The sequence below is a fragment of the Neovison vison genome, chromosome 7, assembly GCF_020171115.1.
Source record: "Neovison vison isolate M4711 chromosome 7, ASM_NN_V1, whole genome shotgun sequence".
In the NCBI taxonomy this organism is placed as follows: Eukaryota; Metazoa; Chordata; class Mammalia; order Carnivora; family Mustelidae; genus Neogale; species Neogale vison.
The window spans coordinates 41,917,880-41,942,866 of NC_058097.1; the positions used below are offsets into that span (position 1 = coordinate 41,917,880).

Sequence of the window (24,987 nt, forward strand, 5' to 3'; positions counted from 1 at the left end):
ACTCTTGCTGAGAGTGATGCCAGTGGGTCCCTGGCACAGGCTTACGTGGAAATCAGTAAATGACCGTTTTCCTGCTGGCTAATCTCATGGGCGGGCTGGGGAAGGCAGCTGGGAGCTAGACTTGAAGCCTCCAAAAGCTGACCAGGGGCTGAGGAGCCTGAGGGGCTTCTGGGCACTTTGTGGGGCACAAGTACAGGGGTGTGAACCCCCAGTTGGCTTCTTACCTCCCCACCTCCTCCAGATGCTGAGCCCCACGTACAAACAGCGGAACGAGGACTTCCGGAAACTGTTCAGCAAGCTCCCGGAGGCCGAACGCCTCATCGTGGGTGAGTCGGGCCGCACAGATCCCATCCCCGGGCTGGGCTCTGGTTCCCTCGCGCTGCCCTGCCGCCTCTCCTGCCTGCACTGGCAGGCACAGCGTGTGTGACTCGGGTGTCTGCCGTCTCTCCCCTCGGCCGCCTCAGATTACTCCTGTGCCTTGCAGCGCGAGATCCTCCTCCAAGGCCGCCTCTACCTCTCCGAGAACTGGATCTGCTTCTACAGCAACATCTTCCGCTGGGAAACAACAGTGAGCCGACTTGGGGACGAGGAGGGGTGGGTGGACTGGGCCTGGGGCCTCTTCTGACCTGCCTCTCGTCTTCAGATTTCCATCCAGTTGAAGGAAGTGACCTGTCTGAAGAAGGAGAAGACAGCCAAGCTGATCCCCAATGCCATCCAGATCTGCACTGAGAGCGAGAAGGTGAGCCGGAGGACCTGCTGGGGGGCTGTGGGCACCGGCCTCAGCCAGCCCCTGCTGCCCCAAGCCCTGTTTATTCTGCAGGCTGAGCTCTCAGAATCCCTTGCTTTCTGTCTATTCCCCTGCCACCCCTACTGGCCTGGCCTAGGCTCCCATCACCTCTGACGCAGAACCCCCTGCACTCCCTTGTGTCAGTGCCTGTGGTCTGCCCTCCCCTCACCCCTACCACAGCTGCCCAGGGATCATATTAATAGTAGAATTCTTCCCTCCCTCATACCTATCAACTCAGATGTCCCCTCTCCTTGGAAGCCTTCCCTGACGCTCTGTTCTATCCTGATGATTGTTGCCTCGTGGTCCCAAGATGGCTGCCTGACACCAATGACTCAGACAGGAAGGGAATGGGGGGAGACTTCCCAGCAGACTTCCCTTTGTGGAATTAGGTGACCATCCCTCCTGGTCAAAGGAGACTAGAAGAGTGCTCTGGGCTATGCCTGTTTCCTGCCCTGGACTGGGAGCTTGGGGGCTGGGGCCAGGAGCCATCACTTCATCATGGGGACGTTGTCTGGTGCCAGGCTAGACACAGGATAAACATTCTGTAAAGTGAATAAAGGGACAAATGAATGGATACATCAGGATGGAGATCCAGGCACAAAGTGCGGGTGGTGACGGAGCTTCCCCTCCCTCTGACCATGTCTGCCCCCGCACGCTCACAGCTCCCTCTCTCCTGCAGCATTTCTTCACCTCCTTTGGGGCCCGGGACCGCTGCTTCCTCCTCATCTTCCGCCTCTGGCAGAATGCACTGCTTGAAAAGGTGGGTCTGGGTGAGAGTGGATTGGGGATTGAGGTGGGGGGGATCCTGGAGCCAGGAGATCCAAACTGGGGGAGCTGGAGGGCCCCTTCACTCTCCTTCATGGGCACAGGTCTGCCTTGCCTGCAGCTTCCTGCCTAGACTCCAACAGGGACCACCACGGGCCCCAGTGCCTGCCCCTGCCCCCAGGGACCTGTATCCATGTCTCCGTGGTCCTTGCTTCACCGCCACAAATGCAGAATGCTCTGAAAATGAGAAGGTGCCTTTGTGTGTGCCGTAGCAAGGTCCGGCCCCAAGCTGACATAGCTGTTTCTAGTCTATGGCAGCACTCTCTAATAGAACTTTCCACTACAATCAACGTATTCTCCATCCGTGCTGTCAAATATGGCAGCCGCTGGACACGGGCCTGTTGAACTCTGAGAAAGTGGATAGGGTAGCTGGAGATCTGTGTTTTTCACTTCATTTTGATTTGCTTAAACTTAAACGGCTCCACGTGCTTCGTGAACAGCACAGGCCTACGTTTACCTCCGTGTGACCGTTCATTTGTTTTAGGACAAGAAATATTTTTATTTTTTTATTTTATTTTATTTTTTTTTTAAGATTTTTAAAATTTATTTATTTGACAGGTAGAGATTACAAGTAGGCTGAGAGGAAGGCAGAGAGAGAGGAGGAAGCAGGCTCCCCGCTGAGCAGAGAGCCCGATGTGGGGCTCGATCCCAGGACCCTGGGATCATGACCTGAGCCGAAGGCAGAGGCTTTAACCCACTGAGCCACCCAGGCGCCCCTGTTTTAGGACAAGAAATATTGACGTGTTCGACTCGGGTGCATCTTAGATGTGATCGTAATTCAACATAAAGTTATCATGTCTGTTCAATATTGAATATTCCAGTGATTCTCAAGCTCTGTAGCTTCCAGAACCCTCTTTAAAATAATGGTAGACTCTCCACAGAGCTTTTGTTTAAGGGGGTTAAATCTACCAATAGTTACTGTATTAGAAGTTGAAACTGGGGAATTCTTAACCACAAGAATACACGAGCACACACTGCATGAGCCCCCAGAAAAAGACAGTGTCACGTGTCACATAGCCTCTGGAAAATTCCACTGTACAGTGGAATAGTGTGAGAATAAAAGTGAAAAAGGCAAGAAGTATCTTATACTACTAGTAACACTTAGCCACACTTATGAAAATAATTTTGGTGGCATGGACCTCCTGAAAGGCTTGGGGGATCCCCAGGAATCCTTGGACCACCCTTGGAGAACCTTTGATATATTGTGCATTGTGTACTAAATATAATATAGTCATCATTATTGGTCCCATGTTACTACATGCGGTACAGGCACTGCCTTATCTTTCCTAGATCTGCAACTTTCTTAATCTTGACATATGTCTTGCCCCAAGACATTTTGTGTAAGGGCTTTTAGACATGGCATATTCCGATGGCCTACTGTGGGCTGGCCCCCAGGCTCCCCAAGCCAGCTGTGGTTGCATGAGTTTGTACAGGTGGCTGCAAGTCACAGAAAACTCAACCACATGTGCTTTAAGCAAACAGACAATGAATTACTTCCTGAGTAATAATAGTAGCAAATATTTCGGGTGCTGCTGGGTGCCAGGCACTGCTCTGAGCATTACACATAGTAATTCACTTTGTCTTCACAGCCACCCTGGGAGGCAGCTATCTGTTTCACCAGTGAAGCATGGAGGGATAGCCTTGCCTGTAGTCGTGAGGGTTTTCATGTGGCAGAGCTGGGGTTGTGACCCGTGGCAGTTAGGTTCTGTATCATGCTAATGCTCCTCTTATGAGAGGTCTGGAGGCAGGCAGCCCAGGGCGGGTTTGAGGGCTCTCCCCTGAACCCCCTATGCCATAAAGACACCAGCTCTTGTTTATTCTTCCACACTGTCTGCCTTCTGCATGTTGATGTTTTATCCACATGCTTGTTGCCTCATGGTTACAAGATGGCTGCCACAGCCCTTGACATCATGTCCTCCATCACAAAAGTGTCCAAAAGTGAAGGAGAAAATGGATGGTTAAAAGGGCACTTTCCTTTTTCAGGGAAGGAAAACCCCCCTTTAAGCCAATTGCTCTTTTCATGTCTTTGGCTAGAACTGGCTAACAGGACCACCTCAGTTGCAAAGGAAAGATGGAAAACTTGGCGTAAACCAGTTATAATTTATCCCTAGGGCTGGGGAAGATTTTCGCCCTGAACAAATTGGGTTTCTGCTGGCGGGGAGGGAGGATGGCTGGATGTCAGGTGGTCATGGTCCGTGTCTGTGACTACCAGCTGACAGAACCAAGCAGGCCAAACCTGCTTTCCAGCTGTACCACACTCCTGTCCTGTCCCCTCGGGGGCAGCTCCAGCTGTGCCCATCCTTAGAGGTGATGGTGCTGGAGCAGGAGTCCAAGAGAGGGTCATGGCTTCCAAGGAGAGGGAGGGCAGGGGAGGGTTCAACGTTCAAGCCCTGGAGCCAGACTGCTAGGGTTGGGGTTTCCGCTCCACCGAGGAGCTGAGTGACTCAGGGCAAGTCACTGAACGCCATCAGAGAGGGCCGTTCCCTACTTCATAGCAGCCAGAGCTGGGCCCAGAATAAGTGCTCGGTCAGATTAGCTCTCCTGAGGCAGGCTGGCCCAGCGGTCAGCTCCAAGATGCAAAAGCAGTCCCCCCACCCCCACTCCCCAGAGGTCACATCTCGCCACTGCCACTCGAGTACCTCTGTGCCTCAGCATCATTGCCTTAAAACAATGATGTTAGCGCTTTATAGAATTGTTCTAGAAGATTCAGTGAGTTTGCCCACAAGGCGCCTGGTAATAACGCGGTGGCTGGCTACCTTGCTGCTGGGCTGTCACTGCACTTCCGTCTCAGGCCTCCAGCCACTGTGGCCAGGAGCACTTAGGAAAGCAGTTCGGGGCAGGACAGCATGGCGGGTGGGAGCATTGGCTCTGGGGTCCGGCTGCATGTAGAACCCTGAGTTGCCTCAGGTCGCTTGTGGGACCTCGGGCGCGTGACTTCCACTCCCCCGGCCTCATCTTCTCCTCTGTAAGTCTGGGAATGCTACCCTGTGGATGTGAGATTCTTGTGAGGACCTAAGGGAACAGTCCTGAGCACCCTGAGTCCCGGAGAGGGGGCGGATGGAACTGGATGGGGGGGGACACTGCTGCCCCCTTGTGGACACCACGGGAATGCTGGCCTGAGGGCTAGAGGGGCTGGGGCTGAGAAGGGCTCTGGGCCCAGGGAAGTGGAGGCCAACCCCATGTTCTGTCTGCCCAGACGCTGAGCCCCCGTGAGCTCTGGCACTTGGTACATCAGTGCTATGGCTCCGAGCTGGGCCTCACCAGCGAGGATGAGGACTATGTCTGCCCCTTGCAGCTGAATGGTCTAGGGTGAGTCAGAGGTTGGTGGCTGGTACCTGGGGTGGGGGGAGACGACAGGCTCTGTGTGCAGAGCTCCTGGAGTCCCGGGTGGACTGAGGTGGGCATAGAGTCTGGGAAACCAGGTGGGCATAGAGTCTGGGCATAGTGTGGGGTGCAAAGATACAGCAGTCCCATACCCTACCTTTCCCCCACAGGAGCTCCAAAGAAGTGGGAGACGTGATCGCCCTGAGTGACATCACCCCCTCAGGGGCAGCCGACAACAGCCAAGAGCCGAGCCCGGTGGGCTCGCGCCGTGGTCGCATCACCCCCAACCTTTCCCGAGCCAGCAGTGATGCAGACCATGGGGTAAGCAGAGAATGGGGCTGAGAGTGGATGCTGATGGCAAGAGACAGAGATCAGTGTGTGGAGGGGGTGTGTCAGGGAGAGGAACAGACTGAGAGGTGGTGGTGGGATGGGGAGGGGACCGACAGGGCCAGAGAAGAGGCGGATGGAGGGATAGGGGAGAGGATGGACAGAGGGATGGGATGGAGCTAAGGTGGGCAAAGGAAACGGAATGAGAGAGAGAGGTGAAAGGGCAGAAGACAGGAAGACAGTGAGATGAAGAAGCAAGGCTTGGATGGATGGATGGATGGATGGAAGGAACGATGGACTGACAGAGCTGGACAGACAAGGCACGGAAGGATAGACAGAAGGGCACAAGAGACATGAGAAGGTTTATGGCCCAGACACCCAGGACAGGCCTGGTAGGGGCTGAGGGGCCCTCATCTGGGCAGCCCCAGGGCCCCTTGTGGCTCGGCTGGAAGCTTCGTGCACACGCGAACCCCCAGCATCGAGTTTCCTCCAGTCTCAATCCTTATGGCCAATGTGGGCACACGGGGTGGAGGAGCTCTCAGGCTGGAATGGAGGGGGACAGAGCTGGAGTCAGCCTTTCTCTGCAGGCAGAGGAGGACAAGGAGGAGCAGACGGACAGCCAGCCAGATGCCTCCTCCAGCCAGACCGTGACCCCGGTGGCTGAACCACCGAGCACTGAGCCGACCCCGCCTGAGGGGCCCACCTCCCTGGGCCCCTTGGACTTGCTGCGCAGTGAGGAGCTGTTGACGGACACGAGCAACTCTTCCTCGTCCACAGGGGAAGAAGGTGAGGCAGGTGACCCCAGGCATTTGCTTTGCTTCCACAAGACAGCCCCTGCTCAGACTGGCGTCAGCATGGGATTGGCTGGCTCCTGGGACTAAAAAGTCCAGGGGGTGCAGGCATTCAGATGGTGCTGTTAGAAATCTGTCTGTCTAGCTCTGGCTCGAAGGCAGCAGAGCGGATGGGTAAGAGCACAGACTGTGAGCCAGGCTGCCTGGGCCCAAATGCTGGCCACACTGCCTCCTAGCTGGGTAACGTGGGCAAATTATTGAACGCTTTGAGCCTCGTTTTTCTCATCCGAAAAATGGGGTTAGCAATAATCCTGCTCACTTCATGGGGTCGATGTTAAGAGAATGAAAGTGAGTTAATGTTTGTAAAGTGCTCAGGCCCGTCGGTGCTGGCTCTTCTTATTACTCTTTCCATTTCCCATTTGCAGGCTTCCTTCTTAGGTAGCCTCCATTCTTGGTGGGGGCGGGGGCACAGAGAGCCCCAAACCACCCTCCCCCCACCAAGCCTAGCAGGGAGAAAGCCTGCTTTTCCCACCGGAGGCACCAGAAGCTCTAGAGTTGGCTCTGATTGGTCCACCTTGGATCCCAGGCCTGCCCCTGAACCAATCACAGCAGCTGAGAGCCCAGGCTGGTTGGGACCATCACAGGCCCACCCCTGTGATGCCAGTGACAGCAGTCCCTGGGCCTGGGCGTGTGCTGCTCCATGAACCGATCACAGTGGCTCTGGCTGGCTGAGTGGGGGGACACGTGCCTGCCCTAAAGCCACCCCTGGGGCAGAAGGGGGCCAAGTGTTGCTTCGGTACACGTCCACCCCAGCCCGCGAGGATGGAGCTGCTCTTCCACTGCGCGAGGCCTGGGAGTGGAGAGGAGCGGTCACCCAAGGGAAGCGGAGGCGCTGCTCCAAGGAGGGAGCAATGCAGCCCCCACTGTCCTTCTCTGTCCCCCAGCTGACCTGGCCGCCCTGCTGCCCGATCTCTCCGGCCGGCTCCTCATCAACTCCGTCTTCCACGTGGGAGCCGAGCGGCTGCAGCAGATGCTTTTCTCAGACTCGCCCTTCCTGCAGGGCTTCCTGCAGCAGTGCAAGTTTACAGGTCAGGGGGCCGAGCTCCCCTGGCTACAAGGGAGGAGTGGGGGGCGTGGAAGCAGGAGACCAGCAAGCCCTGCAGAGCAGATGTGGCCTAGGGGGCCGTGGGCAAGTGAGAAGCCACATCCGCGAGACCAGACCAAACGGGCTCTGCCTCTTAACTAGCTGAATGGCTTCAGGCAGGGTTCCGAGCCTCTCTGCCTCCATTTCTTCCTCGGTCCATATGTTAGGAGCATGATAACAGTCCCTGCTGTAGCCAGGTCTCTGAGAGCTGTATGAGTTGATAACTAGACACGTGCTAAGAGCAGCGGTATACAGTAAGCACTTAATAAACACAAGTTGACAATCACACATTTAGTGGCCGCCCTGTCAGATTTGTGCAGAGGCCAGGATAGACGAAGTCTATGATCTAGTGAGAACGACAGTAAACAGACACACAAATAAGTCACAGATGTGTGGGGATAGAGTGCCAGAAGGGAGTCTGTGACCTGAGGGGTCTCAGGAGAAGCTGCTGGAAGGATGTGATGAAGGAACCAAGGTCTAAAGGAGGAGTTCTTCTGGGGAAAGGCGAGGAGATGGGAGAGAAACCCAGGAGGCCAGCGGGTTACCTGCAAAGGCCCTGAGGCCAGAGGCAGACACTGGGAGAATCCCTTGAGGCTGGGCCTCTGTGGCCATGTGTGGCAAGGTGAAGCCACAGTGCCAGGTGGCAGGGAAGGGTTCACGGTGGGACCAGCTGAACGGCTCAGGAGGCTGTGGGAGGGATTCAAGCAGGGGAGGGGCTACTCAGTGGGTCGTCTTTCCTCTGTTTCTTTTTTTGTGTTGATGAAGATGAGTCAGGTGGAATTTTCTGCAGAATGAGAGAGAGCATGCCTTGGTTTGGGGGCCCACAGTCCTCCAAAACTATGCTTATGTCCTGGAGGGACAGGCACATCAGACTGAGGAACTCAGATTCTGTCCGGGGGCCCTGGAGAGCCATGGACTGTTCTAGGCAGGTTATGGGCAGGGGTAGGCTTGGCTTTAAGAAGCTACCCCTGGACCTCAGAGGTGGAGACCGAGGCCAGAAACTCGGGGGGGGGCGGAGTGGGACCCTGGGCAGGCAGGGATGGACTGATGTTCATCAGTCCAGGAGCGATGTTCAGTTTAAGCGATGTTCAGTTTAAGTGAACATAAGGGGGAGGGAGTGTCCAGGGCAGGGCCCAGGGCTCTGGAGGAGTCTGGAGTATGGTGGGGCCACTCTTGCACTGGGACCCCGAGAGGAAGGGGGATGCTGAGGCCAGTGTGGGACCTCCTGGGTGTGAGGTGTCTGGGGAACTCCCGAGGGAAGGCGTTCAGGAGGTCACAGGACCCTAGGTCTGAGGCATACAGGAGAAGCCAGGACTGGTACAGAGAGGGAAACTGAGGCTTCAGAAGTGGATGAGATGGCCCCAGGATGAGTGACAAGCATAGGGAAGAGAGAGGTCCCAGCTCAGAGTCTTAACCAACATCTGAAATTTTAGGGCTCCAGAAGGAAGGATGGGGCACGGGGGCAGGGTAGGTTTGGGGGCGAGTTCCCGGAGCACTAGAATGGTCCAAAAAAGTCTAGTTCCCACAGCCTGTGGGCAGAAGACTGGAGAATGGTGTCCTCATTTTGTCCCTTCCTCCCTGCCTCTCCCAGATGTGACCTTGAGTCCCTGGAGTGGCGACAACAAGTGCCACCAGCGCCGAGTGCTGACGTACACCATCCCCATCAGCAACCCCCTGGGCCCCAAGAGCGCCTCCGTGGTGGAGACACAGGTGGGCCTGGGTGGAGGGCAGAGTGGCAGGCTGGGCAGCCCAGGCTGGCTTTGGGGGACCCTGACTCCCTCCTCCCTCCTCCCCACAGACACTGTTCCGGCGCGGCCCCCAGGCGGGCGGCTGCGTGGTGGACTCCGAGGTGCTGACCCAGGGCATCCCGTACCAGGACTACTTCTACACTGCCCACCGCTACTGCATCCTGGGCCTTGCCCGCAACAAGGCCCGGCTGCGGTGAGCAGTGGCCCGGCCCCTCCCCTGACAGAGTCCCCTGCCTCGGGGAGAGGTGGCAGAACAGCCCCAGGGCTTTCAACGGGGCCCAGAGCCGCCATCCACCAGGATGGGGAAGGGAGTGAGGGACAGGTCTGGGGGAAGATGAGCTCAGTTTGGGATGGGCTGAGCTGTCTTTTGGACCCTGGTGAGCTGGGGCACAGCAGCAAGACGGAAGAATCGGGGCCAGGTGCGGGCTCAGCTGCAGGGGGCGCAGGGCGTTGCTAAATCTGTTTGGCCTGTGGGTGACAAGGGACCCTCTCTGAATTGGGGGAAGGAAAGCACCCCCTTGGAATGGTCGGAGTCAGACCCTGACCCCCTCCCCCTGTCCCCCGCGACCCCAGGGTGTCCTCTGAGATCCGCTACCGGAAGCAGCCCTGGAGCCTCGTGAAGTCTCTCATCGAGAAGAACTCCTGGAGCGGCATTGAAGATTACTTCCACCACCTGGGTAGGGGGAGGTCGGCCCGGCTGGGGATGGGGTGGTGGCCCGGCTGGCCGGGTGCAGCCACGCAGAGGCCCCTCCTGTGTCCATAGAGCGGGAGCTTGCCAAGGCGGAGAAGCTGTCCCTGGAGGAAGGCGGGAAGGACGCGCGCACACTGCTGTCAGGCCTGCGGCGACGCAAGCGGCCCCTGAGCTGGAGGGGTCACGGCGACGGGCCCCAGCACCCGGACCCGGACCCCTGCGCCCGGGCGGGCATGCACACCTCAGGTGTGTCCCCTCGGGCCGGCCGGGGCCCTGGTGGGTGTGCTGGGATGGCTCTGTCTGATGGCACGGTGCTCTCCTTCAGGTTCCCTCAGCTCTCGCTTCTCTGAACCGTCCGCGGACCCAGGCCCCGGGGCAGGCGTCCCCAGCGCCCTGGTTCTCATCAGCGTGGTGTGAGTAAGGGGCCGGGGCTGTGGGGTCAGACAGGCCTGGATCTGCATTCTGGTTGTGTGACCTCGGGCAGACGTCTGGCCTCTCTGGGCCTCTTTGGGCATCTAGTGGAGTGGGAGTGTGGGCTCACTTTTTAGCATAGCGGAGATGGAGGGAGAAGATATTTGGAATGTGCCCAGTGTGTGGTGGAGAAGTCTGTCCTGCTGGGAGAGCAAGGCCCTGAGGGCTCTGGGAGGTCAGAGGAGCACGACAGCCTGGGGGCAGGGAGGGCTTTCTGGGTGAGCAGGCACCCAGAGGAGGTAGAATGAGGGCAACTGGGAAAGATCTGGGGAAGAAGCTCTGTCATACATCTCAGTCCTATTTTCTGTGTCCAGCCCCAAGCTGGGGGGCACTGGGGACACAGAACTGACTAGAGACCTGACAGCAGGCCAGGGTGCTGGGGGACAGGGCCGGGACAGGGAAGCTGCGGGAGGCTAGGGAAGGCTTCCCGGAAAAGCAGAGGATTCCTGAGCTGAGACCACGGAAGGTCAAGCAAGGAGACCCGAGAGCACAGAGGCCAGGGATAGGGGAGGTGGGGACAGACAGGAAACTCTGAGGATGTGGAAGTGAGGTCTGAGCTTCCAGCAGACCCTGCACGTGAGAGTCCGCTCGGTCACACACTCAGCCTCTCTGGGCCTCAGTTTCCTTGCACCCAAAGTCCAGAGAGGGGCCCTGTGGCACACTCAAGGAGGGGCGGGGCAGGCTCTCACCTCTTTTGTCTTCCTGTTGCTGCCTCCCCAGGATCTGTGTGAGGTATGGCCCTGCTTCCTGCACCCCCCTCCCTTCTCCCCTCAACCCCCAGCTGCAGCCCCTTCTCCCGACCCTGAGTCCCCAGCTCTCCCAGCCAGGCAGCCTGCTGTGGCCGTCAGGGGCGAGGCCTGGATGCGATCCCTGACTTTGCTGCTTAGGGACTATGTGACTGTAGGCATGTCAGTCACCCTCTCTGATTCCACTTTCTCCTCTGGAAAGCGGGGTGATCGTGATGCCCCTTTGTGGTTTGGTTGTGTGGGTGCTGACGTAGGAGAGCCTCTGTGTCCAGACGCTGACCTCTGACCCCTGCCCTCAGCCTCATCGTCCTCATCGCCCTCAATGTCCTCCTCTTTTACCGCCTCTGGTCCCTGGAGAGGACGGCCCACACCTTCGAGTCCTGGCACAGTCTGGCCCTGGCCAAGGGGTGAGTGGGGGGCCCGAGGGGGCTGGGGACTTGGGCGGGTCGGGCGAGGCCGCTGCCCAGCTCAGGCCCTGCCCCCCTTGCAGCAAGTTCCCCCAGACGGCCACGGAGTGGGCGGAGATCCTCGCCCTCCAGAAGCAGTTCCACAGCGTCGAGGTGCACAAGTGGAGGCAGATCCTGCGGGCATCCGTGGAGCTCCTCGACGAGGTGCGGCTGTGGGGCTGCAGGGCCCTGGGTTCGGATCCTGGTGTGTGGCAGATACCTCTGGGCCTCAGTTTCTTCCTCTGTACAAGGAGGAAGCCAGTCCTATTCCCAGCTCCCAGGGTTGCTGGAAAAATGGAAGAAAGAGGTGGCTCGCAGCCAAGGGAAAATGTCCACGGTGTCTGACTTCAGGCATAGCTGGGTACAGCCACCCTCATGCCATCTCCTGACTCTGCCCACTGCCAGGGTTGGCTTTGTTTGGTGGTGTCCTACCCTCCTGCCCTTGACCAAGGTGGCAGCTGCCGCTCCGGCTGACACGCAAGGGGAAGGGCTCGTTCTCACTGGCCGCTGGGCTCGCCTGTCCATCCCTGAACCCATCACAGTGGCTGGGGGGCAGGCGAGGCTTGGTCCTTGAATCCTACTCTCACTAAGGGGTCACATGAGGGTGGGAAAGAGTTCCTCCCAAGGATGCGAGGAGGGTCTCATCTCCAGAAGGGGTTGCCCTGAACACTGTCTGTAGTACAGTGGCTGCATCTCTGCAGACAGCCACGTTCAAGTTCCGCTGTGTGACGTTGTACGAGTGACTACACCATTGCCAGCCTTGGCTTCCTCCTCTGTACATGCTGTTACCTCAAAGACGGGCGTGAAGATCAAATGAGTTAACGTTGGAATAGTGCTCGTAGTAAACACTGCGCGTGTCTCTGCGGTTATTAGCCTGAGCCCAGTGCCCGCGCACAGTAGGAGCTCCGTTAATGTGGTGGTGGGTCAGCACAAAGGTCAGGTGCTGGGGTGGTGCCTAAGGTGGGAGGAGGAGGGGTGGGAAGCGGAGGAGAGGCTGGCATTGGCTGGGTGCCCAAGGATATCAGAGCCCGAGTTGGGGCATGACGGCGAAATTGTGTGTGGTCACTGGAGACCATAACGTGGAGCCCACCTCGGGGGGCTTTGTTGCACCCTGAAACCAGGCTGACGGGCAGATGCTTGTGCTGGGAAGGCTGTGCAGAACAGGGCAGGAGGGGATCGAGGCTGGGGTCACATCACCCAGAGAAAGGGATGGCATGGCCTCCCCATCCTAAGTTAAATTCGGATTATTTTCCTCTTAAATTGCCAAGGACACAGAGTTGACTCCACAGATGCGTTTACCGCAGACCCAGATGGAGCTGGGCTTTCCTGTGAGCCAGTTTGCTCCTCCAGGCCAACCTGTGTTGCCCCGCATCTAAGTCGGGGGGGGGGGGTGCTAAGGTCTGAGAAGCCCAGAATTCCCCAAGGTCACACAGAAGGGAGTAAGAAGAGCTCCTATACCACGTGCTAGGTGTTCGGCCATCAGAACCCTGAACTCGTCCTGGGATCTTTCAGCTGGGGAGCCTGGGACAGTTATGGGGCTTGCCCAAGACCACCCAGTACATAGCAGGGGTGTGCCCGGAACCTGGGCCATTGGGACCCCTTCCTTCACCAGCATCCTAGAAGTTAAACTGGGGGCAGTATGGCTCCACTGTTTTCACGGGGTGACCTTGGTTGGGGACATGATCTCTTTGGAGCCTCCCCAGTTCCTCAACAGCGGGAAACCCTGCCAGCACTCACCTCCCACCCTGCCCACTTCTTCCTCCCAGATGAAGTTCTCGCTGGAGAAGCTGCATCAAGGAATCACTGTCTCGGACCCTCCCTTCGACTCCCAGCCACGGCCTGATGACAGCTTCTCCTGAGGAACCCCAGCCCCACGGCCGACCCCCCTAACGGATAGATGGACACAGAGCCTCGGTGGCCACTGCTGGCACGGTGTGAGCGCCGGGAGCCTCCCTCCCACCCCTCCCCGTGGCCCAGCCAGGGGCCACACAGACATGGGGACCACAGAACCGAGATGCACTTTAGACCAGCGTGTGCAAGTCCAGCTGCCGTCACCGGCCCAGCCAGGGAGCTGGCCTGGCCCCCCGCTAACTTATTTTGCCCAGCTGGGGTTGTGGGGGGCGCCTCTGGGGTGCACGATTCCCTCAGCTCTGGGTTTAATGTATTATATTTATTTGGGGCCGACGGAAAGCCCCAATAAAGGGTTGGAAACAGCTGTGGCTGTGCCTGCAGGGTCCCCGGGAGTGGGCGGGGGTCTCCTGTCGTGCTGGAAAGGGGAATCTGTCCATTTTCCAGGGGCCCGAGTCACTCACACGATCTGGGATTCTTCAGCATCTTCCACGGGCTTTGTGTCTTTGGGGTCCAGTGTCCGGGCTGTGAGGGCAGACGCAGGCACCTGGATGCCTGGGTTCAGATCCTACCCCTGATCCTTAGCAGTCATGTAACCCAGGTCAAGCCTTCTGAGCTTCCCGGTTTCCCCTTCTGTACAGTGGGCGTTAAGAGCGGCACTTGTCTCCCGGGGTTCTTAGAAGTGAATAGTCCTACACCCGCCCCGAGTTTCTGAGTCAGCAGCTCTGGGGTGGGCTGAGAGTGTGCACTTCCGACAAGCTCCCCGGATCCCACTTCGCGAGCCACTCTGACAAGCGCTGCGTTAATGAGTGTGGCGCCTCACAAGGGGGCCTGGCACAGAGTGAGTATTTAGCTGATGTTCCTCATCATGGAAGAGTGGGGTGGGAGAGGAAGTGACTCCTGTAGTAAGCACCAAATGGGGACCAGACTTTGTGGCAAGGTCTGGTGCTCGTTTAAGTCTCATGGTGACTCCGTGAGATGGGGCAAGGCCGATAGGTACGTGTCTGAGGCCACTGCAGGCCTGTCCCTGGTGTCTCCACACTTAGATGCAGGGTCCTGTCCCATGCAGGACCCTACCACGGCCTGTACAGGTTGAGGCCATCTGGAACCATCTTGCTAATGAGGAAATGGGCTTAGAGGCCAAGTCTCTGGTCCAGGTAGAACCCAGGTGTGTCTCACTCAACCCTGCTCTGGTAGCAGAGTGAGTGAGAGATAAGGAGAGACCTTTGACATGTCACAGGCTGTGAGAAACTTCTTAATAAATGGCTTGGGACAGAGGACTGTAGGGAGGGGGTTGGATGGAGGTGGGAGGGACCACGGGTGGCAAAGGGCCAAGCCAGCCTCCCCTCTAGCTATGTGAACATGGCAAGTTACCTACTCTGGGCTTCCGTTTCCCATACCTGTTAACTGGGAATAGTGATAAAACCCACCCCGTGGGAAGAATTGCAGTTAATATTAGTAAAGCGCTGAGAACAGCACCAAGCCCACGGTAGCTGCTCAGTGAACACCAGCTTGTAAGGCTGAGTGGGTGCCCTTGCCCAGTGCCTAAGGCCTGTCCTCACTGCCACTGCTAGGGGGAGGGCTCGGTGCAGCAAGAGAGTTATTTTCTGCAAGGCAATTTCACAGCCCAGGAAGTGTTGGCACAGAGGCCCAGACCACAAAGGTGTCCAGTGTCCCCGGCTTCCTGTTTCTCTGCCCCAAGCCTGCCCCACACCCTGGTTCCTCTTGCTCAGCGGGACTGGGTCAGGGGGATCCTGGAACTTCACTGCACCCAGAACTGGAGAACAGGACCTGAGCAGGCAGCCCGAAGTCTCACTCCCATCTGAGTCCTGACAGCCCAGAGCCCACACCCCCAACCTCTCCACCCCAGCATTGCTGGGGCAGGATCCCAGACCCACCTGAGGCCGGCTATATGACCCTAGGCAAGGGCATGAGGCACTCTGAGCCTCAGTTTCTTCTTCTGTAAAATGGGGATAATAATAGAACTTGCTGCCCATGATGGGGTGGGGGGTAGAAATGGATCTGGTGTATCAGAAGGGCTCTACCGTTGGCATTCATTCACTTGATCAAGTATCTGTAACGTGCCAGGCATAGTAACAGGTGCTGGGAACACAGTGGTGCACGGGATGGTATCCTCACCTGGCGGCCTCTTTGTAGTCCTGGAGGGCCAGGCGTTGGGAGGAAGATATATATAAAGGAAGAGTATAATGTCAGTGACAACTGTGGTGGAAAAAAACAAAATGAATAAATTTGGTCAAGTAAGGGACAGGGGAGGCAGTTTCCCGGGAAAGGACAGAAGATCTGATGAAGGTGACATTGGAGCCAAGAGCTGCAGGAGAAGGAGTGAGCCTTTTGGTCACCAGGGGGAAGAGTGGTCCAGGCAGAGGGAAGAACAAGGTGGGCAAAGGCCCTGAGGCAGAAATAAGTCTGGTGTGCTGAGAACCGGCAGCAGGGGCCTGGACAGTGGTGGTGGTTGGGGGTGGGGGTGGTAACATCAGAGACCAGGGACGCTCCTCCTGAAACATTGTACCCCCAGGCCCCCAGAGCAGGGTCTCTGGTCTAGATCTAGCGCGACCCAGCTGCTAGTCTGAAGTATTCTTGGTGCCCTACCCGACACCCCCACCTCATGCCTACTTGGGTTCCAGCACAATGACCTCCATCCCCGGATGTCAGGGAGCTGAAGGGGAGATCACTTGGAGGTCCGAGCTGAGTCCCCCTCCATCCCACGAGGATGACCTCCATAAACTGAAGTCTGAAGCCCTGTCCCCCAAACGCCCTCTAAGCCCTTCCGTGACTCTGGAGGTGACTTTTCCCAGACTCCGATGCTGGGGGTCCCCAGAGTTGGGAGGGGTCAGGGACACCCAGGCCATCCGCCCATGCCCAAAAGCCGCGGCCCCTGCGCCACCCGGAGAGGCCGGTGCAGCGGGCGCCTCCTGGGCCGCTGCGGCAAAGGCTGGGCGGCCGCGCCCTCCCCCCGCGGTGATTCATCCCGCCCCCTCCCGCTCCCTCCTCCCTCCCCAGGCCGCCGCCGCCGCCGCCGCCGCCGCCGCCGCTGCAGTGCGCAGGAGACCGCGGCCCGCGCCCCAGCGCGCCCGAGCCGGAGCCGGGCCGGGGTCGGTGCACCTGGCGAATGCGCCCGGCTGCGCGCGCCAGCGCAGCAGCCCGAGCAGCGGCCGCCGCCCGCGCGGCGGGGATGCCCGGACGCCGGGCCCCGGGGCTGGGCCCCCGGCGGTAACCGGAGCGGGGGGGCCGCGCCCCCCCTCTGCCCCCCCTCGCCGGTCCCAGAGCCGCAGCTGCTGCGCCCGCGCGCTCCCGGGGACATTCTAACCACCGCCCGGGCCCGCTGCCTCTTGCCCCGCTATTAATACCGGCGGCCCGGGAGGGGGGCGCAGCGCGCGCCGCGCAGCCATGGGGACACTGCTGGCCTTGGTGGTCGGCGCGGCACTGGGTGAGTGCGCGGGGCGGGGAAGTGCGCGGCGTGGGGCACGGCCCGGGCAGCGGCCCGGCGGTGGGGTGAGCGCGTGGGACCCGGGACGGCGGGCGGAGGGCTGCCCCCCCCCTCCACGGCCCACTCCCCGGCCCGGCTAAGTCCGCTTCCGAAGTTGTGAGCGCGGGGAGCGGGGCGGGGGAGGGCGGTGGAGGTGCGGGTGGGCGAGCGCGGGCGGGGGCCGGGCTGGCACAGCTCGGCGGCTGCGGGCGCCCAGCCGGGGGCGAGGAAACGCGGAGTCAGCTGCTCCCGGAGCCCCGCAGGCTGCAATGTGACACCCACAGCCGCGGGAGGGGGTGGGGGAAGGCGGCGCCCGGAGACTGGGACGGGGGAGACCGAGAGGCATGGAGAGATGGGGACGCAAGGGAAGGCGCGAGAGGCGCAGCGACTCGGAGTACTCCGGAGCGCTCCGCTGAGACTGGGAGTCGGGAATAACGGGGGAGAAGGAGACCGAGAAGGTTGTAGAGTGTGACAGAGAGAGGCCGAGAAGCGAGTTAGGAATGGGAGCACCGGAGAGACAAACTTGAGAGAGGCAGGAGAGACGGAGACACAGGTAGACACTGGGAGAGGTGGAGTTTAAAAGAGACAGGGAAAGGTGGAGAGAGAGACCGGGAGAGGCCGACGGAGCCTGGAAAGAGGACACAAAGTGATACAGACTCCGTAAGGGATATAAAGTAAGGGAGACAGACACAGAGGTATTCAAGGAGTTAGAAAGAGCAGCGGAGGAAGACAAGGAGTTCCCAAGACTCACAGAGGGAGACTCGGGGACAAGGAAACAGACCCGGAGCTGGAGCCAGAGAGGCTCAGCATTATCTGGTGAGCGCTGGGGCTGAGGAAGGGGGAGGCAGGTGAGAATACGGAGGAGGCACCCAAGGGGACTGGAATCCAGTGGGGGGGTGCAAAGTCCCTGAAGCTGCAAAGAGCTCAGTGTGTTTCAAGAAGCTGATAGGAGGTGGGAGAGGGGTTTGGAGCTGAGGAGCCTGGGGGCAGGGCGACAGGGGCCAGAGAAGCTGGGTAGGGGTTGGGGGACTGGAGAGCTGGGTTGGAGTGTGGGGCTGCCCTGGTTCCAGCGCCCCCCTGACCCCTCTGAGGCCTTGCCTTCTCCCAACCCCTTCTCTGGGGCTAGGGAAATGACTCTGTCCCCTTGAACTTCTAACCCATCTGGAATTCTATTCCCACCACCTAAATGCTGCGGTACTATGGGCAGGGGGACTTCCTAAGAGGGGGTACATGGGTGTCTACTTGGATACAGAGCAGAGATTCTGAGTTACTTCCCACAGCGACAGCCCTATGTTGTTTGGGGGGGGGGCTTCTTGCGTGGCAGGCCCCCTGCTGGGGCTTTACCTCACTGGTAGAATCTGCCGAGCAACCCCTCCAAGTAGAGATGACCGTTTGCAGGAAACTGAGGCCAGAGGTGATGAGGGACTCGCCAAGGGCACACAGCAAGTGGCAGGGCCAGGCTGAGCGTCTGGTTCTGTCCGCTCGTATTCATTATCGAGGGGAAACAGATGGTTTCCGAGAGGCCGGAGAGCCAAGAGCCAGCAAGCCTGGCATTGGGTGCTGGGCGCCCCTGTTCCACCTGAGCCTGCTGTCCCTGCAGTGTCCTCAGCCTGGGGGGGCTGCGTGGAGGTGGACTCAGAGACCGAGGCCGTGTACGGAATGACCTTCAAAATTCTGTGCATCTCCTGCAAGCGACGCAGCGAGACCACCGCCGAGACCTTCACGGAGTGGACCTTCCGCCAGAAGGGCACTGAGGAGTTCGTCAAGGTGTGTGTGTGTGTGGGGTGGGCACAGGTGCAGGGGGCGGGCCTCTGTGCGGGACATGGTGGCAGGCAGCATGCCTGGGGCGGGGGTGGTGGTGTTTGCTCATTTCCGATAATGTGCTATTTGTGATGACCCGGATTCAGATTCCAGCTCCACCCCTGTTTGGCTGCTGCCCTTGGGCCAGGCATGGGACCTCTCTGAGCCTCAGTTTCCTTCTCTGTAAAGACGGGGTGGCGGTGGGCTCTAGCTCATAGGCTTGGGTGAGGGTTGATCCTGTTGTTGCCCTGGCACACAGTGGCACAAAGATTCAGCCCCAGCAAGGCCGTCTCCGGTAGTCATCATGAAAGATGCAGAACTTTCCCGCCTTCCTTTACATTATATGTATTTTGATCTACATATTGAGGAGGCTCCGCAGACTCATAGCGCCTCTCAGAGCAGTGGGGTTTGCTGTGGCTGAGACTGGACTCCTCTCTGCCTGGTTGAGGGGTGTGCCTGGTGAGAGTGAAAGCCAGGAAGGCTGAAAGAGGGCTGGGGTTGGGGGTGGGGGATGCCTGAGGAATATGTACATGAGTGTGCGTGCCTGGCCCAGGGACACAGTCAGGGTCAGGGTCAGGCCAGGGCACCATCCTCGCCCCCCTGTGCCCTCCGTGCCCGGGGTCATGGTGCCCACCTGTGTGTCCGCTGTCTCTCTGAGTGTCAGGGCGAGGGACAGAATGGTCTGGGCGAGGGTGGGGGGAGGGGACCGGCACAGACAGTGACCGGCCCGGCTGCCCCCCAGATCCTGCGCTATGAGAACGAGGTCCTACAGCTGGAGGAGGATGAGCGTTTTGAGGGCCGGGTGGTGTGGAATGGCAGCCGGGGCACCAAGGACCTGCAGGACCTGTCCATCTTCATCACCAACGTCACCTACAACCACTCCGGCGATTATGAGTGCCACGTCTACCGCCTGCTCTTCTTTGAGAACTACGAGCACAACACCAGCGTCGTCAAAAAGATCCACCTTGAGGTGGTGGACAAAGGTGAGTCCAGCCCTGCCTGCCCCCTTGCCCCTGTTGCCCACCGGCAGCCAGATGGTGGGACAGATGGCAGGCAGGGGACAGGCTGGCTCCACGCCTGGGCCGGGCGAACGCCCACGGCAGCAGGGGGGAGCTGCACCTTCCCTCCCCAGCCCCAGCTCCGGCTTTCCTTTCCTTTCAACCTGCCTCGGAGCCCCAGCAGACCCCTCCCGTGAAAGTTCTGGATGCAAAACTGCCACCTGTGCTGTGGGACGTCAGGCAGGTGTCCTCCTGTCTCTGTGGAAGGGCTGTCCCATGGGAAGCAGGCTGATAACGGTAGCCATCTCTCGTGTGAGGATGGAGCAGTGGGTGGGTGTCAGCTGCCCCGGTAGTGGGAATGACAGTGGAGGTTCCGACTGTCCGGTAGCCTCAGCCCCTCCTCCCTTTGTCACCCTGGCTGAAGAGATAAGAGTGTGTCCCCTGAAGCAGAGCTCCTGAAATTCCACTGTGTGAGTGAGCATCCTGGGAGACCTTGGCTCAGCAGACCCTGGCTGGCGGGAAGGGGGGGGGGCTGCATTTCTAACAAACTCTCGGCAAAGCCAAAGCGGCAGGTGTGGGGCCAAAGCTGCAGGTGTGGGGCCACAGCATACAGCATGGATCTCAGGCGTTTGGGGACATTGCATCATTTTGGCTCCAGCTGCCTTGGATCCCTTCTCTGAACCATCTTCCGATGGGTGTAAATTGGAATTTTCCAGGGCCAGAGGGCCCATTGGCTTAGAGTCAGGAAGCTATCCCAGAACTTGAGGCACCAAAGAACCACGGCAAGTATGTCCTGTGGGGCCCACAGCGCCCGCACATTATCACGGGACTGTGCATTGTCCTTCCTTTCCCCAAGAGGGGTGCAGTCCCTCATGGAGCCTCCCCACCCACCCTCCTGGCTAGGGGCTGCTGCTGTCCACACTTTACAGACGGGAAACCCCAGGCTCAGGGAGGTAAGATTACGTGGCCGAGATCGCAGAGCTGGGACCTGGATTTGAACCCAACCAAGCATGTGTGACTGCCGTATCTGTTCTTGGCGTGATTCACTACACTCTGCTGTCAGCCAGAGCCTGTGGGTTTCTTTTGATAATTAGCATTTTTACGTTTGTTATCAAAGTGAACCAGCAGGATTCAGCGCAGGAGACAAGTCTGAGCTCCTCTTTGCTGTAGGTCACGATGCTGGGTGGGCGGCCACCCACGGATGTGGAAGATGGAGCCCCGCCCCTGGGAGTGGCTGGAACAAGAAACGCCCCCAAATCCTGTGGCTTCACAAAAATCTGTGTCAATCCTCTCTTGGGAATCAGTGCGGAGGCCAGGGGTCACGAGAGCAGGGAGGTTCCCAGGTTCCTTCCGTCCTACTGCTTCTTGCACTCTGCCCTTGCGGGTTGGAAGCTGGGGATGGAGCACACCCCGGACCCAGCAGAGCCCCATTTAAACTTGATCTAGCATATTCTGCTACCTCCCAGAGCCTGTGTTCTTCACATTTACCAAAGGCAGAGCTTTGTATGCTGTCTTCCCAGAGTCTATGGGAGTATCCAACATACTCTAGTGGTTTTTCTTTCTTATCACCATAGTATGGTATTTTATATTACTATATACTATACTATTTAACATTACCAAACACACAATAGTGTTTTTATCATAGTCCATCTAGTAAAAATACTAGAGTATTTTTATCTTTACCCACAATGCTATAGTATTTTAGATTAATCATACTGTAGTATTTGAAAGTTTTTCTTGTTCTACTGTATTCATTGTCAGCCAGCATACTGTCATATTTTTAACATTACTCGTCACACCACAGTGACCCCTCTGCCTCAGTTCCTCCTTTGTGAAATGGGGGAATGACAGTCCCGCCTCCTGAAATGTCTGTGTGGCTTGGTGGAGTCTACGTTGGACATAGGTTGCCCTTTACCCAATGCTTCCTTGGCTGTGGTCGTTTCCAGAGCAGGGAATTGCTCAGAGCCTGCATTCAGTTAAACACTTGGAGTTGGATCCCGGCTCCGAATCCGATCCTGGGCCGTGCGTCCTTGCCAGAGCTGTCCCCTTACTGAGCCTCAGTGTTCTTGTCTGAAAAATGGGCTGCAGAGCCGTGCCAGTCACTGTCCTAATCCGATGGGGAGAGCAGGAGATACCAGATTACCTAACTCCATCAGAGCCCCGAGTTCCAGAAGTGGGGAGGAAAATGCTGAAGATGTGCACTTTACCCAGCCACAGTCCAACTCAGTGTGCTTCCTGAGGTCAGCTGATGTGGGAAGCCAGCACTCTCTCTATCCTTGGGGGTGTTTCAGAGACGCAGGGAGATGCTCACATAAAGAATTTAGCACAGAGTCTGGCTGGAAGCACGCGTTCTCCGTATGACACGCATTCCGAACTTTCGAATGAATGAATGATGTGTGAGTCCTTGCCCCAGCTTCTCCCGGCAGAGAAGCAGGGGAGAAACACCCAGCCCTGTGCCCTCTTTCCCTCTGGCCCAGAAAGCGTCAGTGCCATCTGCACGGGGAGCAGCAGAGAGTGCCCACTGATGGGAGGAAAGTCCATGTGAGGACAGCGGGGACAAATGAGATCCTGGCCACCCGGAAGGAGAGGCCCCAGGAGTACGGGGCGGACACCTGTGAAATCCGGCCAGGGACGTCACAGTGGCCTTCGCTTCTGGTTCCCTGGCTGAGCACATCCCCTCCACAGTTTAAATTTAGGCTAAGTGAGAGGAAGCTGGCGATGGCAAGAGCCAGTGTGGTGGAAAGGACAGAAGGTTTCCGGAAAATGTCGGTGAATAGCCAACAGTTGGGCAGTGTGCCGACCGTAAGCCCGTCCATGCGTGTTACAGGGATTAACTCGCGTTCTCTTCCCAGTAACCCCGTGAGAAGACATGAGTACTGTCACTTCCCGGTTTACAGAGGGGGAGTTGAGGCTCAGAGGGGTTGAGTCACTTGCCCAAGGTTACACAGCTGGCAAGTAGCAGAGTTGGGATCTGAATCTGAGCCTTCTGGTTGCAAAGTTGCAGCTCCTGGGGAACCTGCAGCCGCCTGAATGAAACAGATGCCCCCTCCAGCCACACAGGGAGGCAGGCTAAGGGGGATCCCAAAGCTCCCCTGGACAGTGGTTAGTTATTAAGAATCCCAGTGATGGGGTGCCCAGGTGGCTCAGTTGGTTAAGCATCTCACTCTTGATCTCAGCTCGGGTCTTGATCTCAGGGTTGTGAGTTCAAGCCCCACACTGGGCTCTAAAAGAAAATAGGAATGATGGTAACAATGACTCCTCTAGGGAAGCAGCCTGGTCCCGTTGGCAGACCAGGCCCAGGGAGGCCAGGTCACTTGGCCAGACTCATACCCCGCACGCTTGGGGCACCTCCGGCTTCCTGAGCCTGGCCTTGATGGCCCCCTTTCCCTGCTTGCCCTTGCAGCCAACAGAGACATGGCGTCCATCGTGTCAGAGATCATGATGTATGTGCTCATCGTGGTGTTGACCATATGGCTCGTAGCAGAGATGGTTTACTGCTACAAGAAGATTGCTGCAGCCACTGAGGCCGCCGCACAAGAGAACGCGTGAGTGGTGCCGGTGGGGGTGGGGTCAGGTGACCCCAGACACACGGGTTTCCCAGAGGGGTACGTCCATCTGCTGTTGTGGATGGGTAAGGTTGGGCCCCAGTGCCTTCCCCTCAGGACTCAGAGTCTGACCCCCTGAGTCCCCTCCTGCCTCAGACGCAGGACTCCAGGCCCCATGCCTGGGCTTCCCGTGGATCCCTGGATGTCCAGCCCGAAGTCCCCACCTCCCTAACTCCAAACCCTGTGCACCTGGGGCAGAGACCCCCACCTTCCTCAGTTTCCCCCGGGGTGGGCCAGACTGATGATGCTGGTCACTGTACCCCTGGCCTTTGCCCCTACAGCTCGGAATACCTGGCCATCACCTCAGAAAGCAAGGAGAACTGTACGGGTGTCCAGGTGGCCGAATAGCCCCGGTAAGGTAGGTGGGTGGACAGGGGGCTGGAGGGCCTGGGCGGGGGTCAAATGGCTGGATCCCTGACACTTGTCTCTCCCTCACCTTTAGGCCCTGGGCTCCACCTCAAGGAAGAGCCAGCCCTGATGGGGAACATCTGGGCACAGCCTGCCCCCAATGGGGGTTGGCCATTCCTGGACCTCCACGAGCCTCAGAGTCCTGCCAACGGAGCCGCCTGGGTGGGAGGGGGCAGGGGGCTTGGCTCACACCCCCAATCCAGCCTATTTCCTCCTGCCCCATCGCCCACCCGCACCATGCATGATGGGTAAAGCAATACTGCCCCTGCCCTCACCCCTGCTTCTGCTGCCTGTTTAGGAGGGGGGCGGTGAGGCGGGGGCAGCGGCTCCGCACCCTTCCTTCTTGCTGATTTGCACACATTGGCCGCTTCAGATGCACACTACTGGGGCCCAGCACCCCCTGCCCTCCTCCCCCACCCAGCAGGGGGGGGGTTCCGGTTGGGGCGGCACAGTTTGGGGCAGGGGGTTTCTGGGACCCACTCCGACCGAAGACCCCCCCGGCGACACTTCCCTCCTTCCTCTGGCTGGACCTGGGGTCCCCTCTCCCTGTGATGCACTCTTGCCCCAGCCCCGCCCTGCCCTCTCTCACCAGCCTTGGACTGGGGCCACTTAGGAAGGCCCATTCAGCCTCTTCTCTCTTCACACAAGTAGTTTTGTTCATGAAATAAAGATTCTTGGACTTGATTCAGAGTCTCTCTCTTGAGCCCTGTCACCCTCTCCAAAAGCCTTGGTCCCCCCCTCCTCCAACCCGCTTTCATTCAGGAAAAGGGAGGGGGAAGGAACAGGTGGGTGAGTCTCAGCGACTTAGCACTTGATTAGTGGGGGTGGGGTGGGGGGTTGTCATTAGCTCAGCGGGGAGGGCAGGAGGGGGCCAGGGAGGAGTCACGGGGGCAGCAGGGAAGGGAAGGGTGGCATGGAGGGAAGAGAGGGGATGCCTGAGTTTGGGGGTTTGCTGAGTTCCTAGCAGGGTGGCTCTCTCTGCTGTGGTGGGAGCTGGGGAGGGGCGAGGGAAGGAGAGGAAGATGCAGGTAGAGGGAGTGGCAGAGAGAGACTAGGGGCTGGCAGCTCCAGCACCCCCCTCCCAGCAGGAGCCCTTGTGGGAGGCTGTGGCTCTGTGTGGGGCGAGCGTGGGGTGAGCAGCTGCCATCTGTGTTTGGGTGCATGGCTGTCCGCTAGCAGGTGGCTGCTGGTGACCCTTGTGTGTCTGGGTGTTTATCTGGCCTGGGGTCTGACGTGGATCGCTCCTGGCTGCTGGCGGGACAGTGTGTATCCGCCTGTGGACACTTCCGGCCCCTTGGCCTGGACCTCAGCGCTTGGTGCTGCCTTTTCCGGGCCAAGCCCCCCCATCCCCCCCACATGCAGGACTTCCAGGCTCCAGAGGTCACGGCTGCAGGCAGCAGAAAGGCTGCCAAAGCAAACCAGCCCCCGTGACTTGTAGGAAGGCAGCTGGGGGGAGGGGGCTGGGGCCGAAGTTGGGGGAGGGAGGGGGCTGGGGCCAAGGCTGGGGCAGGGACCAGGACGGCCTTGTTCAGGAGCTGGAA

General features: G+C 58.7%; 2 protein-coding genes across 6 annotated transcripts in view; both read left to right on the forward strand.

The window, feature by feature from the left end:
* GRAMD1A (GRAM domain containing 1A) overlaps window positions 1–13,515 on the forward strand; it is a 54,400-nt gene extending 40,885 nt beyond the window's left edge. For 2 of the 3 annotated variants that reach the window (XM_044256301.1, XM_044256300.1), the window contains 16 exons: window positions 242–326; window positions 465–568; window positions 644–739; window positions 1,467–1,547; window positions 4,809–4,921; window positions 5,107–5,257; window positions 5,851–6,049; window positions 6,999–7,142; window positions 8,790–8,908; window positions 8,997–9,139; window positions 9,520–9,623; window positions 9,710–9,883; window positions 9,963–10,050; window positions 11,154–11,261; window positions 11,345–11,465; window positions 13,067–13,515. In XM_044256301.1, coding sequence (XP_044112236.1) covers window positions 242–326; window positions 465–568; window positions 644–739; window positions 1,467–1,547; window positions 4,809–4,921; window positions 5,107–5,257; window positions 5,851–6,049; window positions 6,999–7,142; window positions 8,790–8,908; window positions 8,997–9,139; window positions 9,520–9,623; window positions 9,710–9,883; window positions 9,963–10,050; window positions 11,154–11,261; window positions 11,345–11,465; window positions 13,067–13,159 — 1,923 coding nt within the window. In that variant the 3' untranslated portion in view covers window positions 13,160–13,515. Of the gene's footprint in view, window positions 1–241; window positions 327–464; window positions 569–643; window positions 740–1,466; window positions 1,548–4,808; window positions 4,922–5,106; window positions 5,258–5,850; window positions 6,050–6,998; window positions 7,143–8,789; window positions 8,909–8,996; window positions 9,140–9,519; window positions 9,624–9,709; window positions 9,884–9,962; window positions 10,051–10,828; window positions 10,841–11,153; window positions 11,262–11,344; window positions 11,466–13,066 lie in introns of all 3 variants that reach the window. The other variant, XM_044256299.1, reaches the window with a different exon arrangement.
* Window positions 13,516–16,416: 2,901 nt separating this feature from the next.
* SCN1B (sodium voltage-gated channel beta subunit 1) lies at window positions 16,417–24,130 on the forward strand. Of its 3 annotated transcripts, none has more exons than XM_044256303.1 (6): window positions 16,417–16,596; window positions 18,236–18,402; window positions 19,178–19,418; window positions 22,837–22,978; window positions 23,320–23,391; window positions 23,481–24,130. In XM_044256303.1, exons 1-5 carry the CDS (start codon window positions 16,557–16,559, stop codon window positions 23,384–23,386), a joined length of 657 nt encoding a protein of 218 aa, XP_044112238.1. In that variant the 5' UTR covers window positions 16,417–16,556; the 3' UTR covers window positions 23,387–23,391; window positions 23,481–24,130. The 3 variants fall into 3 exon arrangements, with proteins under 3 accessions (XP_044112238.1, XP_044112237.1, XP_044112239.1); XM_044256302.1 differs by having other exon boundaries at window positions 16,419–16,596; window positions 23,320–23,396; XM_044256304.1 differs by lacking the exon at window positions 16,417–16,596 and adding an exon at window positions 16,879–17,451 and having other exon boundaries at window positions 23,320–23,396.
* The last annotated feature ends 857 nt before the right edge of the window (window positions 24,131–24,987 follow it).

What these genes read in the sequence shown, in the direction of transcription:
- SCN1B (XM_044256303.1), top strand. Translation starts at nt 16,557, where the DNA reads ATGGGGACACTGCTGGCCTTGGTGGTCGGCGCGGCACTGG. An exon ending in GGTGGTCGGCGCGGCACTGG is followed by an intron (nt 16,597 to 18,235) that starts GTGAGTGCGCGG and finishes CTGTCCCTGCAG; the next exon opens with TGTCCTCAGCCTGGGGGGGC. An exon ending in CCTTGAGGTGGTGGACAAAG is followed by an intron (nt 19,419 to 22,836) that starts GTGAGTCCAGCC and finishes TTGCCCTTGCAG; the next exon opens with CCAACAGAGACATGGCGTCC.